Below are 18,390 nucleotides of genomic sequence, written 5' to 3' on the forward strand. Positions count from 1 at the left end.
CACGCCGCCCCCCCCCCCCCCCCCCCCAAAAAAAAAAAAAAAAAAAGAGTTTCTTTCTCTCTCTTTTGTGGGCCATTTTGAGATTCTCACCTTATCACATGATGAAAGAGGGTGCTTCACTTATTTGAAAATACACAGTCGACCATCATCGATGAAGATTGATCTCTAAAATTTACTGCTTTTCTCTGGTCAGAACTGAAGGAGGAATTCCTCCGCTTGTGGAATTACTGGAATCTACTGATGGGAAGGTGCAACGTGCAGCAGCTGGTGCTCTAAGAACACTAGCCTTTAAAAATGAAGAAAATAAAAACCAGGTCAGAATCGTATCGTCCTTCATAAAAATGGTTTGTTACAGAGGATTCAGGAAGCCTCTGTTTACGATTAATTAGAATGGCTGAACATCACAGTCATTGGTTATGTCTTTCTACAGATTGTGGAGCATAATGCACTGCCGACTTTAATATTTATGCTGCGCTCAGAAGACATTGGCATTCACTATGAGGCGGTAAGCCATCTGAAACGGTCTTGACTGCTGCAGCGTTGTCTGTTTTTTTTGGTGTGCTAGCTTTGGTAATATAGATGTAAGCATCTCAGCATTATATACTAAAGCAATTAGGCAAGGCTAGCTTTAGCTCGTGGAGAAAAAGGTTTACTCATATGCAAATTTTTAACAATTATGGGTAGAGCGAAGCTAATGCAAAATAAAAGTCTCCGGATTTTGTTTTAAATATGGGCAGAATGGAGGTTTTTGTTCACAAAGACAAAACTTCAAAGGGACAATGATGCATTTGTGCTCTATTGATGCTTGGGCTCAAAGAAGAAAGACCTTTTAATGCAATTTCTTTCCCATTTTGGAGTTTTTTCTTGGTTCTCATGTTACAGCTGTGACAATGTCACCTGGTTGATTCTTCATTTGTGTTCAATGTCCTGAGCTGTAACAGTAGCATACTAGCAAGATATTATGCTCAAGTGGTTGGCACATCTACAATTGGTGTGACTCAGGTTGTAAGGTTAAGAGTGTTTTGATGCCTTGTTCTGAAATGAAGATCCATAATTTAGTTGGTGCTGTCCAGAAGCCGGTAGAGATCTCTACATTCCTCATACATATGTATACATACCCCCAAGTCAGTCTTATTTTGAGCCGTTTTCTCCATTTTCTGGATACTCAAGAGGACTCACACGTGTAAATTATTCTGTCTCATAGGCCGACTTCGGCCTCTTGAAAATGTTAGTTTTCTTCTTTTCTTCTCTCTCTCTCTCTCTCTCTCTCTCTCTCTCTCTCTCTCTCTCTCTCTCTCTCTCTCTTGCTTGTTGGGTTAAAGGCCTAAATAACCCCTTTTTGTACATTTTTATACTTTGTCCAGGTTAAATATAACCTCGACACATTTTTTAAAGGTCACTTATAATAAAAGTGGGAAAACCCAAAACTCACTTATTGAGTTTTCCCCAAAAACGTGAGCCCTCTCTCTTCTGCTAGCACTTCCTCTCCTGCTGGCCTTTGCCTCCCCTCTCTGCACACACACTGCACTTCCTCGCGTGCTCTTTCACTTGCACACACCTCCGTGCGCTCATCAACTCGTATCAGAGCCCGATTAGGGTTTGCCCCCAAACCTGCAAATGCTGAATTTCAACCAAGAAGGTCATCTTCCACGCGAGATTTTGCAATTTCGTCGCCAAAGGACTCGTCCCCGGACACTAGAGAGCTCCCGGTAACCTAAATTGATTCAAAACAGGCTGAAATTAGATCAAAAACAGGAAATTACAGGTTATGACAGCAAAATACAGGTTTTGCAATTGATGTATTAAAGTGTGGGAATACTTTTGCCAAGTCCCCGCTACCCGAACACTGAAATTGCCGAAAAACAAGCCCTAAAACAGGTGTTTAAAGCAAATTTCAGATTTGCGCAGGTTTATGCAAGTGTTTTTATGGTGCGATTACATTGGGAAAGTGTAAATTGATGCAATCTATGCACTTTTGACAAATTTTGTCGATGTATGACCATTTGTGGCTCAATTTCATACAATTTTGATGCTACATTGGGGCTTTTGTGCTTACATGCTTCTAAAGGCTGTGTATTAGCCTTATGTATGTCTTCTGAGGCTCAAAAAAACTAAATTTGTTGTTTTCGAGCACAAATTCGCTCGCTGAAATTTCCTGCGCATAAGTTTCAGAAATTGAATTTTGTGTCCGAATCGACCTATTCTGCCCCAAATTGCTCCTATGACCATTTGGAGCAGTAGTGCATATCTCTGTGAGGCTATACTCCGATTTTTACGCATTTTGTCCAAAAATTCGGCGTATTATCCCTCTTATTTCGTGCAACTATGGCCTCATCTTCTTCGGATGTGAAGAACCTCTTCGAGATTAGGAGGTTCGATGGTACAGGTTTTAATCTTTGGAAAGACAGGATTCAAGGAATCCTATTTCTTAAGGATTGCGAATGGGCACTTGAACAGGTGAAGCCATAGAATATGACGGATGAAGCATGGGTTAGCATGAACAGGAAGGCCGTTACATACATTAAAATGGCCATGACCGATGAGACCGTCATTGATGTGAAAGGTCTCACGACTGCTTTTGATGTGTGGGAGAAGTTGAAGGGAATGTATGAAAATACAACGCCTGTCAACCAGGTGCACTTGATGCGAAAACTTGTTGGCATGCAACTAGATGAGTCCAAGAGCGCGGCAGAGCACTTGTCATTATTCGCAGGTACTTTGTCGCAGTTACAGGATTCTGGCTCGCCCCCTTTTGATGATAAGCTGAAAGCTATCTTCTTGCTTATGACCTTACCTGAGTCATGGAAAACTTTGGTGGTTTCGTTGTCCAATAACCCCAATTTGACCTTTGATGGTGTTAGGGGTTCTATCTTGAATGAAGAAATCAGGAGGAAAGCAAGTGGAGAGGGAGGCAGCTCTGCCAACATGGTTAGAGGCAGGACAGAAAAGAAGAATGCTTATGCACAAAGGAGTAAGAGTAAGAGTAAGAGTAAAGAAGAGAAATGCAAGCAAAGGCAAGGGTGATGTGACTTGCTATCAATGTGGCAGGAAAGGTCACAAGAAACCCGATTACAGATACTATAAAGCTGAGTTAGAAAGGAAAAGGAATGGCGGAGACAAAAAGAAAGAGAAGAAGGAAGTCAAGGCAGATGCACAGGATAGCTCAAAGGACAAAGAGAAGGCCAATGTGGTTTCTAGTGTCGTGATTGAGGAGCTGTCAGATGTAGAGGACATCTTGTGTGCCACTTTGTTAGATGATGATGCTTATGACTATGATGCCTCTCTTAATGTTCATTCATAGGACATGCAGATCACCAAGAGTGATCTTATTGATGCTTTGTTGACTGTCAATGATGCATTGTCCCAGACTTGGATTGTTGATTCCGGTGCTTCATTTCATGTGACTCCTATCAAGGAGTGTTTCTCTACTTTTGATGCGGGCAAGCGTGGCCATGTATACCTTGGAAACAATCATGCATGTTCCATTGAGGGTATTGGCACTGTGCATCTCTCCATAGATGGCATAAATGAGCTTGTCTTGCATGATGTTCGATATGTGTCGGGAATCAAGAAGAGTCTGCTTTCTGTTGGTCAGATGGATATGCATGGTTACAACATCTTGTTTGAGAGAGGATCATGGAAAATGACCAAAGGCTCAAGACTGATTGTAAAGGGCATAAAGAAAGGGACACTTTATTGCATGCATGGAAAGGCCGTGTTGGGCAAGTTTATTGCATTGACTGAAATTAACTCTCACATGGAGTTGTGGCACAAAAGGCTTGGCCATATGAGCCAAAAGGGCCTTTCTAAGCTTTGTACTTTGAACAAGCTTGATGCTAAAGGCACAAAGTTTGATTTTTGTAATGAATGTCAATATGGAAAGCAAGTAAAGCGTTCTTATTACTCTGGTGTCTCTCGTAAATCTTGTGTGCTTGATCTTGTACATTCTGATGTATGTAGCATGCCTACTAAGTCTATGGGAGGTGCATGTTATTTTGTCTCCTTTGTTGATGATCATTCTATGAAAATTTGGGTTTATTTGCTTAAGTCTAAGGATGAAGCCTTTGCTGCGTTTAAGAGATTTCATGCATTTGTGACCACCCAAACAGGTAGAAAGCTAAAATGCTTGCGTACAGACAATGGGGGGGAGTACACAAGTGCTGAATTTAACAAATTTTGTGAAAATTTGGGCATTAAGAGGGAGCTTACTGTCCCATACAGCCCCTCTTCTAATGGTGTGGCTGAAAGATTCAATAGGACACTTTGTGAGAGGGTGAGATGCATGCTGTCCACAACTAATCTCTCTCATGGATTTTGGGGAGAAGCTTTGAAAACTGCAGTGCATATATGCAATCGATCCCCTCGCATGTCTTTGAAAGGTGACATCCCTGAAGAGGTTTGGTCTGGCAAGCCTGCTTCATATGATCACTTACGCATTTTTGGTTGTGAAGCTTTTGTGTATGTTAGACCTGAGTTGAGGAGTAAACTAGATGGGAAGTCAATTAAAGGCCTCTTCATGGGATATGGTGAAGAAGGCGAAATGGGTTACAGGATTTGGTTACCTCAGCTCAAAAGGGTTGTACGCAGCCGGGATGTTGTTTTTAATGAGGCAAGGCTGCTTCAAAACAATTGTGTCTCAAAGCATGACCATAAAAGGGTGAAATTTCAGCATGACCAGCCACTTGTCAGGCCTATTTTTGACCCTCAGGATGCATCACAAATGGCTGAAAATGTAGATGATCCAGTGGTGTTTGAGCCAGATGATGTTGGACAGCAAATTGAGGCTCCTGAAGGGCATTTGCAGCCAAGAAACAATACTGAAAATGGTGCTGAAAATGATGTACAGTCGCCCATTGTTGATGATTTTGTAGTGCCACCTGATGTAAACCCATTGCCGGATAATGTGGATCATTGGGTGAGGCGGTCTACTCGTCAAAGACGGCCTGTGAGTCGATATGACCCCTCTTTGCAAAGGCCTCTTCATGGGATATGGTGAAGAAGGCGAAATGGGTTACAGGATTTGGTTACCTCAGCTCAAAAGGGTTGTACGCAGTCGGGATGTTGTTTTTAATGAGGCAAGGCTGCTTCAAAACAATTTTGCCTCAAAGCATGACTATAAAAGGGTGAAATTTCAGCATGACCAGCCACCTGTTAGGCCTATTTTTGACCCTCAGGATGCATCACAAATGGTTGAAAATGTAGATGATCCAGTGGTGTTTGAGCCAGATGATGTTGGACAGCAAATTGAGGCTCCTGAAGGGCATTTGCAGCCAAGAAACAATACTGAAAATGGTGCTGAAAATGATGTACAACAGCCCATTGTTGATGATTTTGTAGTGCCACCTGATATAAACCCATTGCCGGATAATGTGGATCATTGGGTGAGGCGGTCTACTCGTCAAAGACAGCCTGTGAGGCGATATGACTCCTCTTTGCATTACATTATGTTGACAGATGAGGGGGAGCCTCTTACATATAAAGAGGCAAAGACATGTGAGCACAGCGACAAGTGGGAGCTTGCTATGCAGGAAGAGATTAAAGCTTTGCATGCTAATCATACTTGGGATTTGGTTGAATTGCCCAAAGGAAGGAAGGCTATTCCTAACAAATGGGTGTATAAAATCAAAACTGTTGATGTAAAACCCAAGTATAAGGCAAGGCTTGTGGCAAAGGGATATGTTCAAACCAAGGGCATAGACTTTCAGGAAGTGTTCTCTCCTGTTGTGAAGATGACCACTTTGCGTGTATTGTTTGCCATTGTGGTTGCTCTTGATTTGGAAATGGACCAAATGGATGTACATACCGCTTTCTTGCATGGTGATGTGGAAGAAGAACTTTAAATGAAGCAACCCGAGGGTTTTGTCATCCCTGGCAAGGAACATTTGGTATGTATGCTCAATAGAAGCTTGTATGGGTTGAAACAATCATGTAGACAGTTGTACAAGAAGTTTGATCGCTTCATGCTTAAACATGGTTACAAAAGAAGCCATGCAGACCATTGTTTGTATACCAAACGTGATGAGGATGGCAGCCCGATCTTTCTTGTGCTCTATGTAGACGATATGTTGATAGCTGCAAAGAAAAGAAGCATTGTAGATGCTCTTAAAGGGCAGCTGAAATCTGCGTTTTCAATGAAAGACCTTGGGGCAGCTGAACATATTTGGAGTGCGTGTTACACGGCAAAGAGACAAGCGCCTATTGTATTTGTCACAAGAAAAGTACATTGAAAAGTGCTGGACAGATTTAACATGACTGAAGCAAAGCCTCTTGGTGTGCCATTACAGCCATATGTTGAAATCTCCAAGGATGATTGTCCCAAGACAAAGGAAGAAGCCAATGACATGCGAAGTGTGCCTTATGCTTCAGCTTGTGGTTCACTTATGTATGCTATGGTTTCTATTAGGCCTGACATAGCCCATGCAGTGGGAGTTGTGAGCCGGTTTATGGCTAATCCAGGCAGGTTGCATTGGGATGCAGTGAAGTCTATTATGAGGTACTTGAAAGGGACTAAAAAACAAATGCCTCTGCTATGGTAAAGGACCAATGGAGTTGAAGGGATTTTGTGACTCTGACATGGCTGGTGATGTGGATACACGGAAATCCACAAGTGGCTATGTATTTACTCTTGCGGGAGGTGCTGTTTCATGGTGTTCTAGATTGCAAAAGATTGTTGCATTGTCTACTACAGAGGCTGAATATATTTCAGCCACTGAGGCTTCCAAAGAAGCTATTTGGTTAGCACGCCTATGCAGTGAGTTTGGCTTGCCTGCCAAGGCACCTATGCTTGGTTGTGATAGCCAGAGTGCTATATGTCTGGCAAAGAACGCCATGTTTTATGCACGCACAAAGCATATCGATGTGCGGTATCACTTCATACAAGAAGTGCTTGAGGATGGCCTTATTACATTGGTTAAGGTCCATACATCACAAAATCCAGCCGATGCTCTCACTAAGTGCTTACCCAAAGCACAACATCATCTATGCATAGAGATGGTGGGAGTCACGTAGCTTAAAGGCGCCATTTATGCCTTTAAGTGGGAGGTTGTTGGGTTAAAGGCCTAAATAACCCCTTTTTGTACATTTTTATACTTTGTTCAGGTTCATATTGAACCTGGACACATTTTTTAAAGGTCACTTATAATAAAAGTGGGAAAACCCAAAACTCACTTATTGAGTTTTTTCCAAAAACGTGAGCCCTCTCTCTTTTGCTAGCGCTTCCTCTCCTGCTGGCCTTCGTCTCCCCTCTCTGCACACACACTGCACTTCCTCGCGTGCTCTTTCACTTGCACACACCGCCGCGCGCTCATCATCTCTGTCTCACCTTGGCACAGCTAGCACACATGATGGAGGTCATGCCAGAGATCAAGGCAGCAAGGGAGAAGGGAAGGTGGCTTTCTACAGAGACGGCCGCGTTGTGATTATGGAGAGGTGTACCACATGATAGTGCGAGGCCAGTGGGACCAAACTCAACATTGCTGCTTGGAATTGTAATGGGTCTCTGATTGGGTGTAGGAACCTTTGAGGACGGCTTCACTGGGAGGGACATTGTATATTACTCGGAGATGCATCAGGCACCTGGACAGACTCCAGAGTTTGCCACATGTTAGTGGATATAGATGGGAGTTGGCCAGTAGATAGGAGACAAGATCAGAGCGCAGGGGATGATGGTCTGGCGGAGTGGCTGTACTTTACAGGGAGGAGTTACAGCCGATAATACACATTGCTCGCAGAGATCATCATGCCAGATATATGTGGGTGAGACTGAGGCCAGAGACTGACAGATACCTATATATTGCTATATGCTATTTTGCACATAGTACGTCAGCTTATGCGGCCCCCAGAGGGCAATGACCATTTACTATTGTGGATGAGGATATAGGGGAATTCTCTAGAGATTGTGATATCATGATTTTGGGAGATTTCAATGCCAGGATAGCGCAGTGCAAGTCAGTCTTCTATAATACCTTTGCGGAGATGTTGAGAGAGCTTGATACCACTGACATGGGTCTGGCCAGAGTCTCAGATGATAGAGAGAAGACGAAGTATGGCAGATTTCTTACAGAGATGGGTAGTGCTGTCATGCATTTTCTGCTTAGTTATCTTACAGTATTGCTGCACTGTCACAGGCACCCATGCCCACTCGCTATACATTTACGAGGGATATAGACTCTTGTCTATATTGATGGGATATTAATGCACCACTGCGTGGAGGATATAGGGCGCCCTCTCCATGAAGCTCACACAGGTTCTGACAGACACACCACATGATGTAGTAGCACAGGCTTTCCCACATAGCCACCCTTCAAAGAGGCCTCGTTTTGGGAAGATGCCCCAGAACAGTTGGTATGACGTGGAGTGTAGAGAGACGAGACTCAGACTATAGAGGGAGGTGCTCATAGGTGTCATCGCTCATAGACATTCACGGACTACCTTTCGGCGCCTTGTGAGACAAAAGAAGAAAGCTTACCTAACTCAGCTAGAGAGAGATCTATATCAATTATCCTTGAGTCAAGACTCGGGTGAGGCTTGAAAATCGTTTCGTGAGCACTCCTATCACAAACTGCTAACGTGTCAAGCCCTGAAGAATGGAGCCAACTTGCAGATCACGACCGAGGGGCCTAAACCCTAAGAAGAACAAGTAACAGACGAAGAAGTCCTACCAACTTATGGGACCCCGTCCGACGGGGCCCAAGTGACATATTAAAATAAAGCAAGACCCACATACACACTAAAGGACTTGCGTAGCAGCTGATGATGTGGCAGTTGTACGGAAAAACCCATAAATTGCACTGATATGATGACGTGGAAAACTGTACGGATTTCCTCGTTTTGCACTGATTGTTGACGTGGCAGTTGTGCGAAATTCCGTGATTTACGTTGGCAGCTTTTTGGCATTGCTTTTGGACCATAAGTTTTTGAGTTTGAAGGCTTTTCATGTAAACTGCTTTTGGGGCCTAGGGCCTTTAAATATGAGGTCATGGACTCATTCTCTCGTGTGCTTCTTAAAGAAGGTGCAGAGTCTGGAGTACCGACTTGTATTGAGTTGATGCAATATAAAGAAAATACCGAAAGGGGCACCAAGGTTTGGGGCCAATACTCTCTGGGGTGGAATTCCGCCACTCCGTGTCGTGTGTCGTCTCTCTCTTTCAGTTCAGTTGTTATTGAAGTGCTAAAAGTCTGTTCAGTTTGTTCTTTTCTATTGGCACGTGGTGCCCGTCTTGTGATAGTGGTATCAGAGCATCAATCGTGTGCTTTTCTGAAAGCATACCGGTCCTACAAAAGAGAAGACAGAGCTACTGGAATTATCTTGAAGTATTTTCGGGTTCCGACCCTGGACTTATTAGCCACTCCCACCCTTCATACATCGTGCATCGGGCACGGTCCCGTCTTCACCACTCATGTCTTACAGGCATAAGCCATAAAGATCACTTGCAAGAGAAGGATCCAGATTTGTTTCGAGTCATTGTTTTTCTCAGAAGCAGTGCCATGCAGATGTTGATGTCTATAGCTACCAAGCCGCACACTCCAAGGACTTGGCAAGCTTTCAAGAGAATTTTTGCCCAAAGTTATATGGTTTCTGACATCTTCCTTCGGAGTGCAACTTTTGGCAGAGTGGGGTATTCTGAAATGCTTGCCATGGAAACCCTATCAAATTTTTATTTGAAATTTCTAGACATCTCTCAGTAGGTGTCTCTTGTTGATAACCTCGGAGGTTCGGTGTGATTGCTATGTCTTGGGACTACCATCACCGCCACAAGAACATTGTCTCTCCAAGAGCTTATGGACCATGGTGCGGTTAGCTATGACCTTATGGAAGGAACCTAACCCTTTTTTTTTTTGGTGCAGGTTTCAGGTTGGAAAATCGGTCAACTTTTTGAGCTCGACTGATGTCGAGATTGCTTTTTAAGTTTGAGTTTCGTGTCAACTTATTTGGTGATCTTTTTTGAAATTTGTTTGAAATGGATGGTATCTGTTTTGAACCTATCTTGGTGCCGATTTGAACTGTTTGACTCTGGTTTTAATACTGGTTTCATCGATGGTGATTTTTACTCCCGGGTGGAGAAGTGAGAAATATTGTTTTGGTATTGTTTGAACCTCGGAACGACGCAGGCCGATGCCTGGGGAGCGTTTTGTAATATCTGAAAACCTCGAAACGACGGAGGCCGATGCCTGGGAAGCGTTTCGTTGTATGTTTGAAAACCTCGGAACGACGCAGGCCGATGTCTGGGGAGCGCTCCGTTGTATGCTAGAAAACCTTCGAACGAAGCAGGCCGATGCCTGGGGAGCGTTTTGTTTTATGCTTGAACCTCCAAGCGACGCAGACTGCGGTCTGTGGAGCGTTTGGTTGTACAGTCCTCTGAGCTCATGGCCCATACCTTTTTAGGTTATTTGTGAGGGGAGTGACGAGGTAGTCGTTGAGTAGCTTCATACCGCAGACCGCTTGTCTCGGGGGAGTGCTTAGCGGCGCTGTTTGTTATGTCTTGTAACATGCATATGTAAGCATTTGTGTTGCATTGTGATGTGCCAACTACTAAATATTCTTAACTGGATGAGGTTGCTGGGGTATGTAATTTTAGTGCATCAAGACACCAGTGGAAGATCAGTGCGGTCTGGGTGTGATGGCTAATTTTACTACGTGAGCATTTCAAGAGTTTCGAATTGGACGAAAGGAGAAGCCAACTCCTTGATCAAAAGAGCCGAAAGGAGAAGCCACCTCCTTAACCAAAAGAATAGCAAAGATTGTCCTTGGAATGATCCTCGGAAATTTTGAGCTAACTTGAATTGTTTTGTAGATATGCTGTAATTGCGGACGATTACTTTCTTTCAAGAAGGGGGGTGTCACACCGATGGGGCCCCAAGTGACATAAAGGATTAAAATAAAGCAGGACCCACACACACTCTCAAAGACTTGCATAGCAGTTGATGACGTGGCAGCTGTAAAAAAAAACTCGGAAATTGTGTTGACATGATGACGTGGGAAACTGTACGTATTTCCGCGTTTTGCACTGATTGTTGACGTGGCAGTTGTACAGAATTCCGTGATTTACGTTGACAACTTTGGCATTGCTTTTGGACCATAAGTTTTTGAGTTTGAAGGCTTTTCATGTAAACTATTTTTGGGGCCTAGGGCCTTTAAATATGAGGCCATGGGCTCATTCTCTGGCATGCTTCCTGGAGAAGGTGCAATGTCTGGAGTACGAGCTTGTATTGAGTTGATGCAATATATAGAAATACCGAAAGGGGCGCCAAGGTTTGGGGCCAATACTCTTTGGGGTGGAATTCCGCCACTCCGTGTCACGTGTCGTCTCTCTCTTTGAGTTTAGTTGTTATTGAAGTGCTAAAAGTCTGTTCAGTCTGTCCTTTTCTATTAGCACGTGGTGCGCGTCTTGTGACAATTCCCCAGTACCAGCTATTACATCTATAAACATATGGGGTGAGTATGCTACTTCTCTCTACATGGCCATGGACCAACAATTATTGCAAGATCCACCAGAAGCATGCCCACACACGCGCTTTCCTTACTACGGAGATGGTAAAGAAGGCTATTGATAGAATGAAGACTGAGGGAGCATATGACCATGATGGCTTGGTAGCTAAGCATTTTATACATGCGAAGGATCTTTTGGCTGATCCTCGTGCATTGATGTTTACTAGAACTATGTGTGAGAGGGTTTCCTTGATTCTTGGAGCATGTCCACGATTGTACCTATTTTCAAATCTGGGGACCCTACTTTACCTGGGAGTTACCGTGCTACCATGATTGGACGCACACTAGCCAAGATTATATCCATCCGTCATTGAGCATGGGCTGAGCAGATGGGCAGAAAGAGAGGGCATCAGAGCGCATGCCAAGTTGGTTTTTGGAGGGTCTTTTCTACCCTAGATCACATTCTCACACTACGAGCTATTATTGAGGAGAGCAGATTTCATGGGAGGAGGATTTATTGTAGCTTTGTGGATTTCCACAAAGCTTTTGATATAGTTCCGAGGGGCAGATTGATGCCCAGAATGCAGGAGTTGGGAGTGTCGGTAGAGCTCATATGGAGGATCATGGCCTTGTACAAGACAGTTACAGAATGAGTGCGTATGCCCGTAGGGTTTCAGAGATTATTCACTCCACAATTGGGTTGATATAGGGCTGCCCACTATCCCCCACTCTTTTTGGCCTTGGCATGTATGTGGATGAGGCTTCGGATTAAGCGATTGTTGGTGTGGTGGTGAGTACACTGGCAAGGGCTCCCCCCACTAGCTTCAGCCAAAGAGGCTTGTGAGTGGCCGAGGGGCAAGTAGTGCTCCCTAAAAATAATTTGGACCCTTGTGTTGGAGTTCAAGTTATTGGTGTTTGAACCCGTGGGTCGAAATTCAAGGCACATGCATCTTGCGGGGAACCAATCAGACGTACCTTAAACATTATGGATGATTGCACCGATCCGTTGTTGTTGGCGGGATTATGAAAGGATGTGTTTCAAAGTTCATTATCTTGGAGTATTTGGACGTGATGTGTTCACAGTCTATCAATGGGGATTCTTGGACAGTGTGTGGTCTACAATTTACCTTTCTAAAAGGCATTTGGTGTTCAAGATGGCATTATTGTGAGGTGACACATTGATACTAGCAAATCCAAGGTGTATCCAATATGACAATTGCTGTTGGGGTGTTCTTGGTAGCTTCTTCATCGACTTGGTCTCATCATTTATGTCCACTATGAGTTGTAGAGAGGGTGTTAAAGTTTGGAGCATTTCAAGTGAATAGCCAATGTGATCCCATTATTTATTTTGGCTTTAGGTATTTTATTTGCTTATTTGCCAAAGTTTGGGTAGGGCAATCTACTGAGGTGGCTATATAAGCACACCTAGCCCCTATTATCATCAATTCATTGCTACGGTTGGTTGGTTCTCTGCTGTGTAGTCCTCCGCAATCGTGGGCGTTTGGATCTCCCTAGCTCGGTCGCTCGGTTGGGTAGTGTGCCATTGGTGTGAGGCGGCGAGCTCTTCTGTGGTAGTAGCTCCTCTGGGTGTCCAGTGTCTGCTGTAAAGAAGTCTGTAATCCGTCTCTGAGACTGGCTGGCCTCTCCCCTCATTAGGCTCTCTCTGTGTCTGTGCAGCTCGAGCAAAAACAGACCCAAGCATCTCTGATCCTCGTACCGCATGACTCTGGAGAGTGGTCCGAAGCCCTCTCTGAACAAGCAATGGAAGCGGCCACGTATCTCTTAGTAGACGGGGCAGTGGTATGTGTAGTGCAACTTTGTCTCAGGCTCCAGGTCACACAGGAGGCATGTCTTGGCCTCTGCTGGTACCTGCTGTATCTCCCAATCTCGATCCGCAGTTGGTGTGAAGATGTGCGTATCTGGCCAATAGCACATCGTATCCCATGAGACAAGTGGGTGTCCATGTATCTGGGTCTCGTCACAAAACCGTCCTTCGTAAGTTGGAGAAGATGCTCTCTGTAGAAAGCCATTTTTGTGCTCCGCTCCTGTGCTGGCTATATCCATGTTCTCATGGTGTCTAGCCGAGTCAGGTCCTGGCGGATGAGCCTGGTGATCTCGGACTGTCTGAGAGCCAGAGAGGGTGCATCCAGTGAGTACTGGAAGGGGGCCAGTCTGTCTATGCTGAACCCATGCGCCTGAAACCATGATGTCATCTCCCCATACCAGCATGTTGTATCTCCCTGCATGGCTAACTGTCGAGAGGACTCAAGTGCAAGGCAAGCATGCCTGTTTCTGGGAAGTTCCCACATGCGGTGTATGAAGGAGACAGATCTGGTGAGCGCCTCAATCACTAGTGGGGGGGCAGCTAGCTCTGCTCTGATAATGGCACGTGGTACTGAAGCCTTGGCTCTAATGAGCCGTGAGATGATAGAAACTAGTGGCTTCTCCATGTCCCCCCATCCATCAGTGTGAACTGTCCTCCCATGATGGTCCAATGAAGGTCCCCAAATCTCAGCTCCATAGAGCAATGCAGAAGCCACTAGGGTGTCAAAGAGCCAGAGCTTCGTCCGAGGCTCCTGAAACTGAACATGTGAACACATCCTCTCCAATCTACTCAATGCTGACGGAGGCTGCATCAGAGGATTCGGATCACTTTGGCGTGACATGCACGACGCTCGGTGAGGCTATTAACCATGGAGGAGATTGATGAGATCCGCCAGCGACTGATGCTAGATCTTTTGTGATCTGTGATTTAGCTATCCCACCTAGCTGCTTAGATCACACCTAGCTGTTTCGGATTACATAGCATTTTATTATGTCATTTTTGTTACTCTGACTTTGTATCAAATCCACCACATTGTAACTTTTTGGTCTCATAGGTCATTCTGGCCTTCTGAAGACGTTAATATAACATTTCATCTCTCTCTCTCTCTCTCTCTCTCTCTCTCTCTCTCTCTCTCTCTCTCTCTCTCTCCCCCCCCCCCCCAAACCACGCGTGCGCGTGCATTCCCCCCTTGGTCTCTATGCTTCCGCATGGTCGACTTTGACAATCACCTGGGGCATTAGAGAAACTGTTGAAAACCCTGCAACATTGGGAGATTCTGTTGCGGATGCCGTGAAGCTCGTCGAGAAGAAATTGCAGGTATTTTGTCGAATCCATAAATGCCATGATGCTATGTCTGTTCTTGGTAGGACCGGTATGCTTTGAGAAAAGCACACGACTAGAGCTCTGATACCATTGTAATGGGAGGGCACCACGTGCCGACGGAGAAGAACAAACGAGACAACTTTTAGTACTTGAAAACAATTGGAGAGAGAGAGAGAGAGAGAGAGAGAGAGAGAGAGAGAGAGAGAGAGAGAGAGAGAGAGTGCACGACACACGAGATGGGGAGTGGCGAAGTTCCACCCCAAGAGAGCATTGGCACCAAACACTTGTGCCCTTTTCGTTATATTCCTTGAACTTAGTACAACGCTAGGACTCTATCCTTTGCACTTCCACGTGGAAACGTGCAAGAGAATGAGCCCTTGGCACAAATTTAAAGGCCCTTGGCCTTGAAAAGCAATTTACAGTGAAAAGCTTCAAGTCAAAAGCATTTGGTCTTCAAAAGCTAGCACAAACAATAGCGAGCCTAATTTTAGGGAATTTCGTATAGATCTGCCATGTCAACAAACAACTGGCAACGCAAATCATGACGGTATGTACATTGCCACATCAGGAGGTCGGCGCAAATCATTGGGTCCCATTGGATGGGGTCCCATAAGTTGGTGTCTTTAAAAATAGGCCACTCAGCAAGACTTTGAAAGCTGGTAAAACTTCTTCTGCTGCTTCTTCTCTTAGGGTGTAGGCCCCTTGGCCGGGATCTATCAATCGGCTAGGGTTAGGCTCGAAGAGCCCTAACCCATCGGGTCTTCAATGGCTTGACACGTCAGCGTTTGTGACATTGCCCATTTGTTTGTGGATGAAACGAGGACGAGAAGTCGAGGCGTGTGTCTATATTCTCCCATATTGCTCTCCAAAAGAAGCTTGTAAGTCTGGGGTCTCTATTTGACATTATAGATTCAGAAAAGCTTGGCCAAATGATTGGCTTTCATTGTCTTCTTTACCAGAATGAAGTGAGCCTACTTGCTGAATTGGCCGATGATTGTCAAAATGCCATCATGCCTACTTTGAGTCTTAGGAAGATCGAAGATAAAATCCATTGCTATACTCTCCCAAGGTAGGTGTGGAATAGGTAAAGGATCTAGTAGTCTTGGTGCTTCATGTAAGTCGAACTTGACGTATTGACACTCCAAACAAGTGCGCACTCATCCACATTCTTTTTGAACTAAGGCAAGTAGAAATACTTTTCCACCCCTTTCAAGGTACTCTCGATGCCTTTATGCCCAGCAAAAGACGGATTATGACGTTGTCAACTCTTTTGACAATCAACATAGTCTTTCTCAACCGGTCAAAGATGTCAGCAAAATCGGGATTTGTAGGGTACTGATCAGTCATATCTTCAAAGTCTTGATGATGTATCGCCGAAATGGCCGATACTAGTGGTTTCAAGACAATGCGTCTGCCATCAAATTCTTCTTTCTTTTTACGAGAACAATCCAAAATGGAATTGCGACAAAATATTCGCCCATCTCATTTGCTTATCCGAAAGCTACTCCTGGGAAAAGAAATATTTCAAACTTTGATGATCTGTAAACACTGTGAGAAATCTGCTCCGAGCAGGTAATGTCTCTATTGTGTCAGAGCGTGTATCATTGTTGACAACTCCTCCTTGGAGATCTGTGCGACTCTCTCTAGTCGTCTCCCTCTCTTTTTGGTAGAAGAACCAGCGATCTCTCCTCTCTCTATCTGAGGTGCCACCCATCTGACCTATCCTTGCTAGAAGGAACCCCCCTATTCCTACCGGTTGACAGGAGCAATAAAAAGCACTCTCTCACTCACAGGGATATCGAAAGGCCAGCGCTGGAAGAAAGAAGGTGCTGCTGCAGATTTCAGCCATATAGTTGACGCCGCTGGTGATGCCCATGGCTGGCCCGAGTGTACCAGATGTCGCCAAGACCCAGTGGGCAAGTTCCATCGCAAAGAAGTGCCTACGTAGAGCGCATAAACATTGTAGACGGGGCTGATTTACGAGAAAAAACCTGAGAGCACACCTCTTCTGTGTGTAGGATTGGAAGAGAGGATTCTCTGTGTAGAGATCTCTTCCTGGAAATTTCCTTTCGAGAACCGAGTTGCATTCCGAGTGTCGAGACTTCAAAGGTAACGTTTTTATGTTTTGATCTTTGACTATTTGTTTGCAGGAGTACATCCTCTTCGTGAGGGAGCAGGAGCAGAGGAAGGCCTAAGCCTCTGCAAGAGAAAAGCGCTCTGAGGAACTAGAGCTAGATCAGCCCAAGGGTTTGGCACCTTGAGTTTGGGAGTAGATCCACGGATTTGAGAGTGGTAGACTCTCAAGCTGGGATCCGAAAGTTAAGATTTCCAAGGAAGGACTTCATGTCTAGGAAAGCAGAGTTATTCTGTCGGAAGAAGGCTTCGGAAGGAGAGTCGGAAAAGAATTGTAGGGATGCCATGCCCCGAGTCTAGGAAATGAGATCCAAGAGGCGAGAACCTTGGTTCGAGAGGGCCTTGCTTTGATACCATTGTCACAGAAACGGAAGCGTGCACTTAAATACTTTTGAGTTTATTCAATTAAACTAGCATAAAAATCCACAAGAATATGTGGAAAATAATGCAAGGAGAGAACACGACAGTAGGGACTAAGAGATGGCGGCCCCCCCCCCCGCGCGGCCCTCCTCAAGATTTTCTATTAATACGGAACTTTTACAAACACATGAATTGGAATGGCTTACACTGTTCTTTGTCATGGAGACTATTCTGATGCATAAAAATGCATGTAAAATTGTAAATCATGAGCCTATTTAGTAGGGACTAAAAGATGCCCCCCCCCCCCCCCCCCCCCCCCCCCCCCCCCCCCGGCCCTCCTCGAGATTTTCTATTAATACGGAACTTTTACAAACACACGAATTGGAATGGCTTACACTGTTCTTTGTCATGGAGACTATTTTGATGCATAAAAATGCATGTAAAATTGTAAATCATGAGCCTAGTGGCTGAAATTTGATATAGCTGGAAACAGCTATTTCTGTTTCATTATGGAGTCTTCTTGGCGAGAGAGGTCCCTACTGCTAATTGCTTGCTTATAGGATGCCCAAGCGAGTACGCCTTGATTGGAAATTGCTTCTGGAACTTGTGAGAGTGTTGAAAATGCACGGACAGCCAATACTGTGCTTGTCTGAGGGTGGCTATTCCCCACGGGGAGGCATACAAGCTTCTATGGCTGAAATTCACCTTCGCTGCGAGCTTCGTAACCTTCGCACAATCCTCACAGGAGCACTGAGGGATAAATTGCTGATGGGGGGTAGATAGATAGATAGATAGATAGATAGATAGAGAGAGAGAGAGAGAGAGAGAGAGAGAGAGAGAGAGAGAGAGAGAGAGAGAGAGAGAGAGAGAGAGAGAGAGAGAGAGAGAGAGAGAGAGAAATGAAATGAAATGAAATGATATATTAACGTCTTCAAAAGGCCAAAATGGCCTATGAGACCATCAGATACAAAGTGGTGAATCTAATACAATGTCTGAAGTACAAGTACAAAAAGTACTGAAAGTAAAAATGAAAACTGAAATGAAGTGTGAAATGTGAGATGTGAAAATGTAGAATAGGCCCTCAATGAAAATCTAGGTGTCGTGCTAGAATGCCTCTGATCCTCTGCTGGAGTCTCCGTCGATGTAGTGTGCTCCTGTGTCTCGGTCGTGGTCGTCTCGATCTCCCGAGCTCAATCGCCCTGTCAATGAGGGTGCCTCTGGTATGAATGCGGGTACAACCCTGTACTGGTGGTTGGTCTCTTGGCTCCCTCGATCCAAAGAAATCTGTGATCTGTCTCTGCGACTGTCGTACTCCATGTCT

The 18,390-nt window shown here is 44.7% G+C and overlaps 1 protein-coding gene across 3 annotated transcripts in view; it reads left to right on the plus strand.

Moving 5' to 3' along the window:
- The window catches only part of ARIA (ARM repeat protein interacting with ABF2), a 58,549-nt gene that overhangs the window by 30,609 nt on the left and 9,550 nt on the right, over positions 1-18,390 (plus strand). For all 3 annotated transcript variants that reach the window (XM_086494918.1, XM_086494917.1, XM_086494919.1), the window contains exons 4-5: positions 194-314; positions 431-505. In XM_086494918.1, the coding sequence (XP_086351044.1) occupies positions 194-314; positions 431-505 (196 nt within the window). The remainder of the gene's footprint in view (positions 1-193; positions 315-430; positions 506-18,390) is intronic.

This window comes from Adiantum capillus-veneris, chromosome 22 (genome assembly GCF_014529385.1).
Source record: "Adiantum capillus-veneris isolate H3 chromosome 22, ASM1452938v2, whole genome shotgun sequence".
Lineage (NCBI taxonomy): Eukaryota > Viridiplantae > Streptophyta > Polypodiopsida > Polypodiales > Pteridaceae > Adiantum > Adiantum capillus-veneris.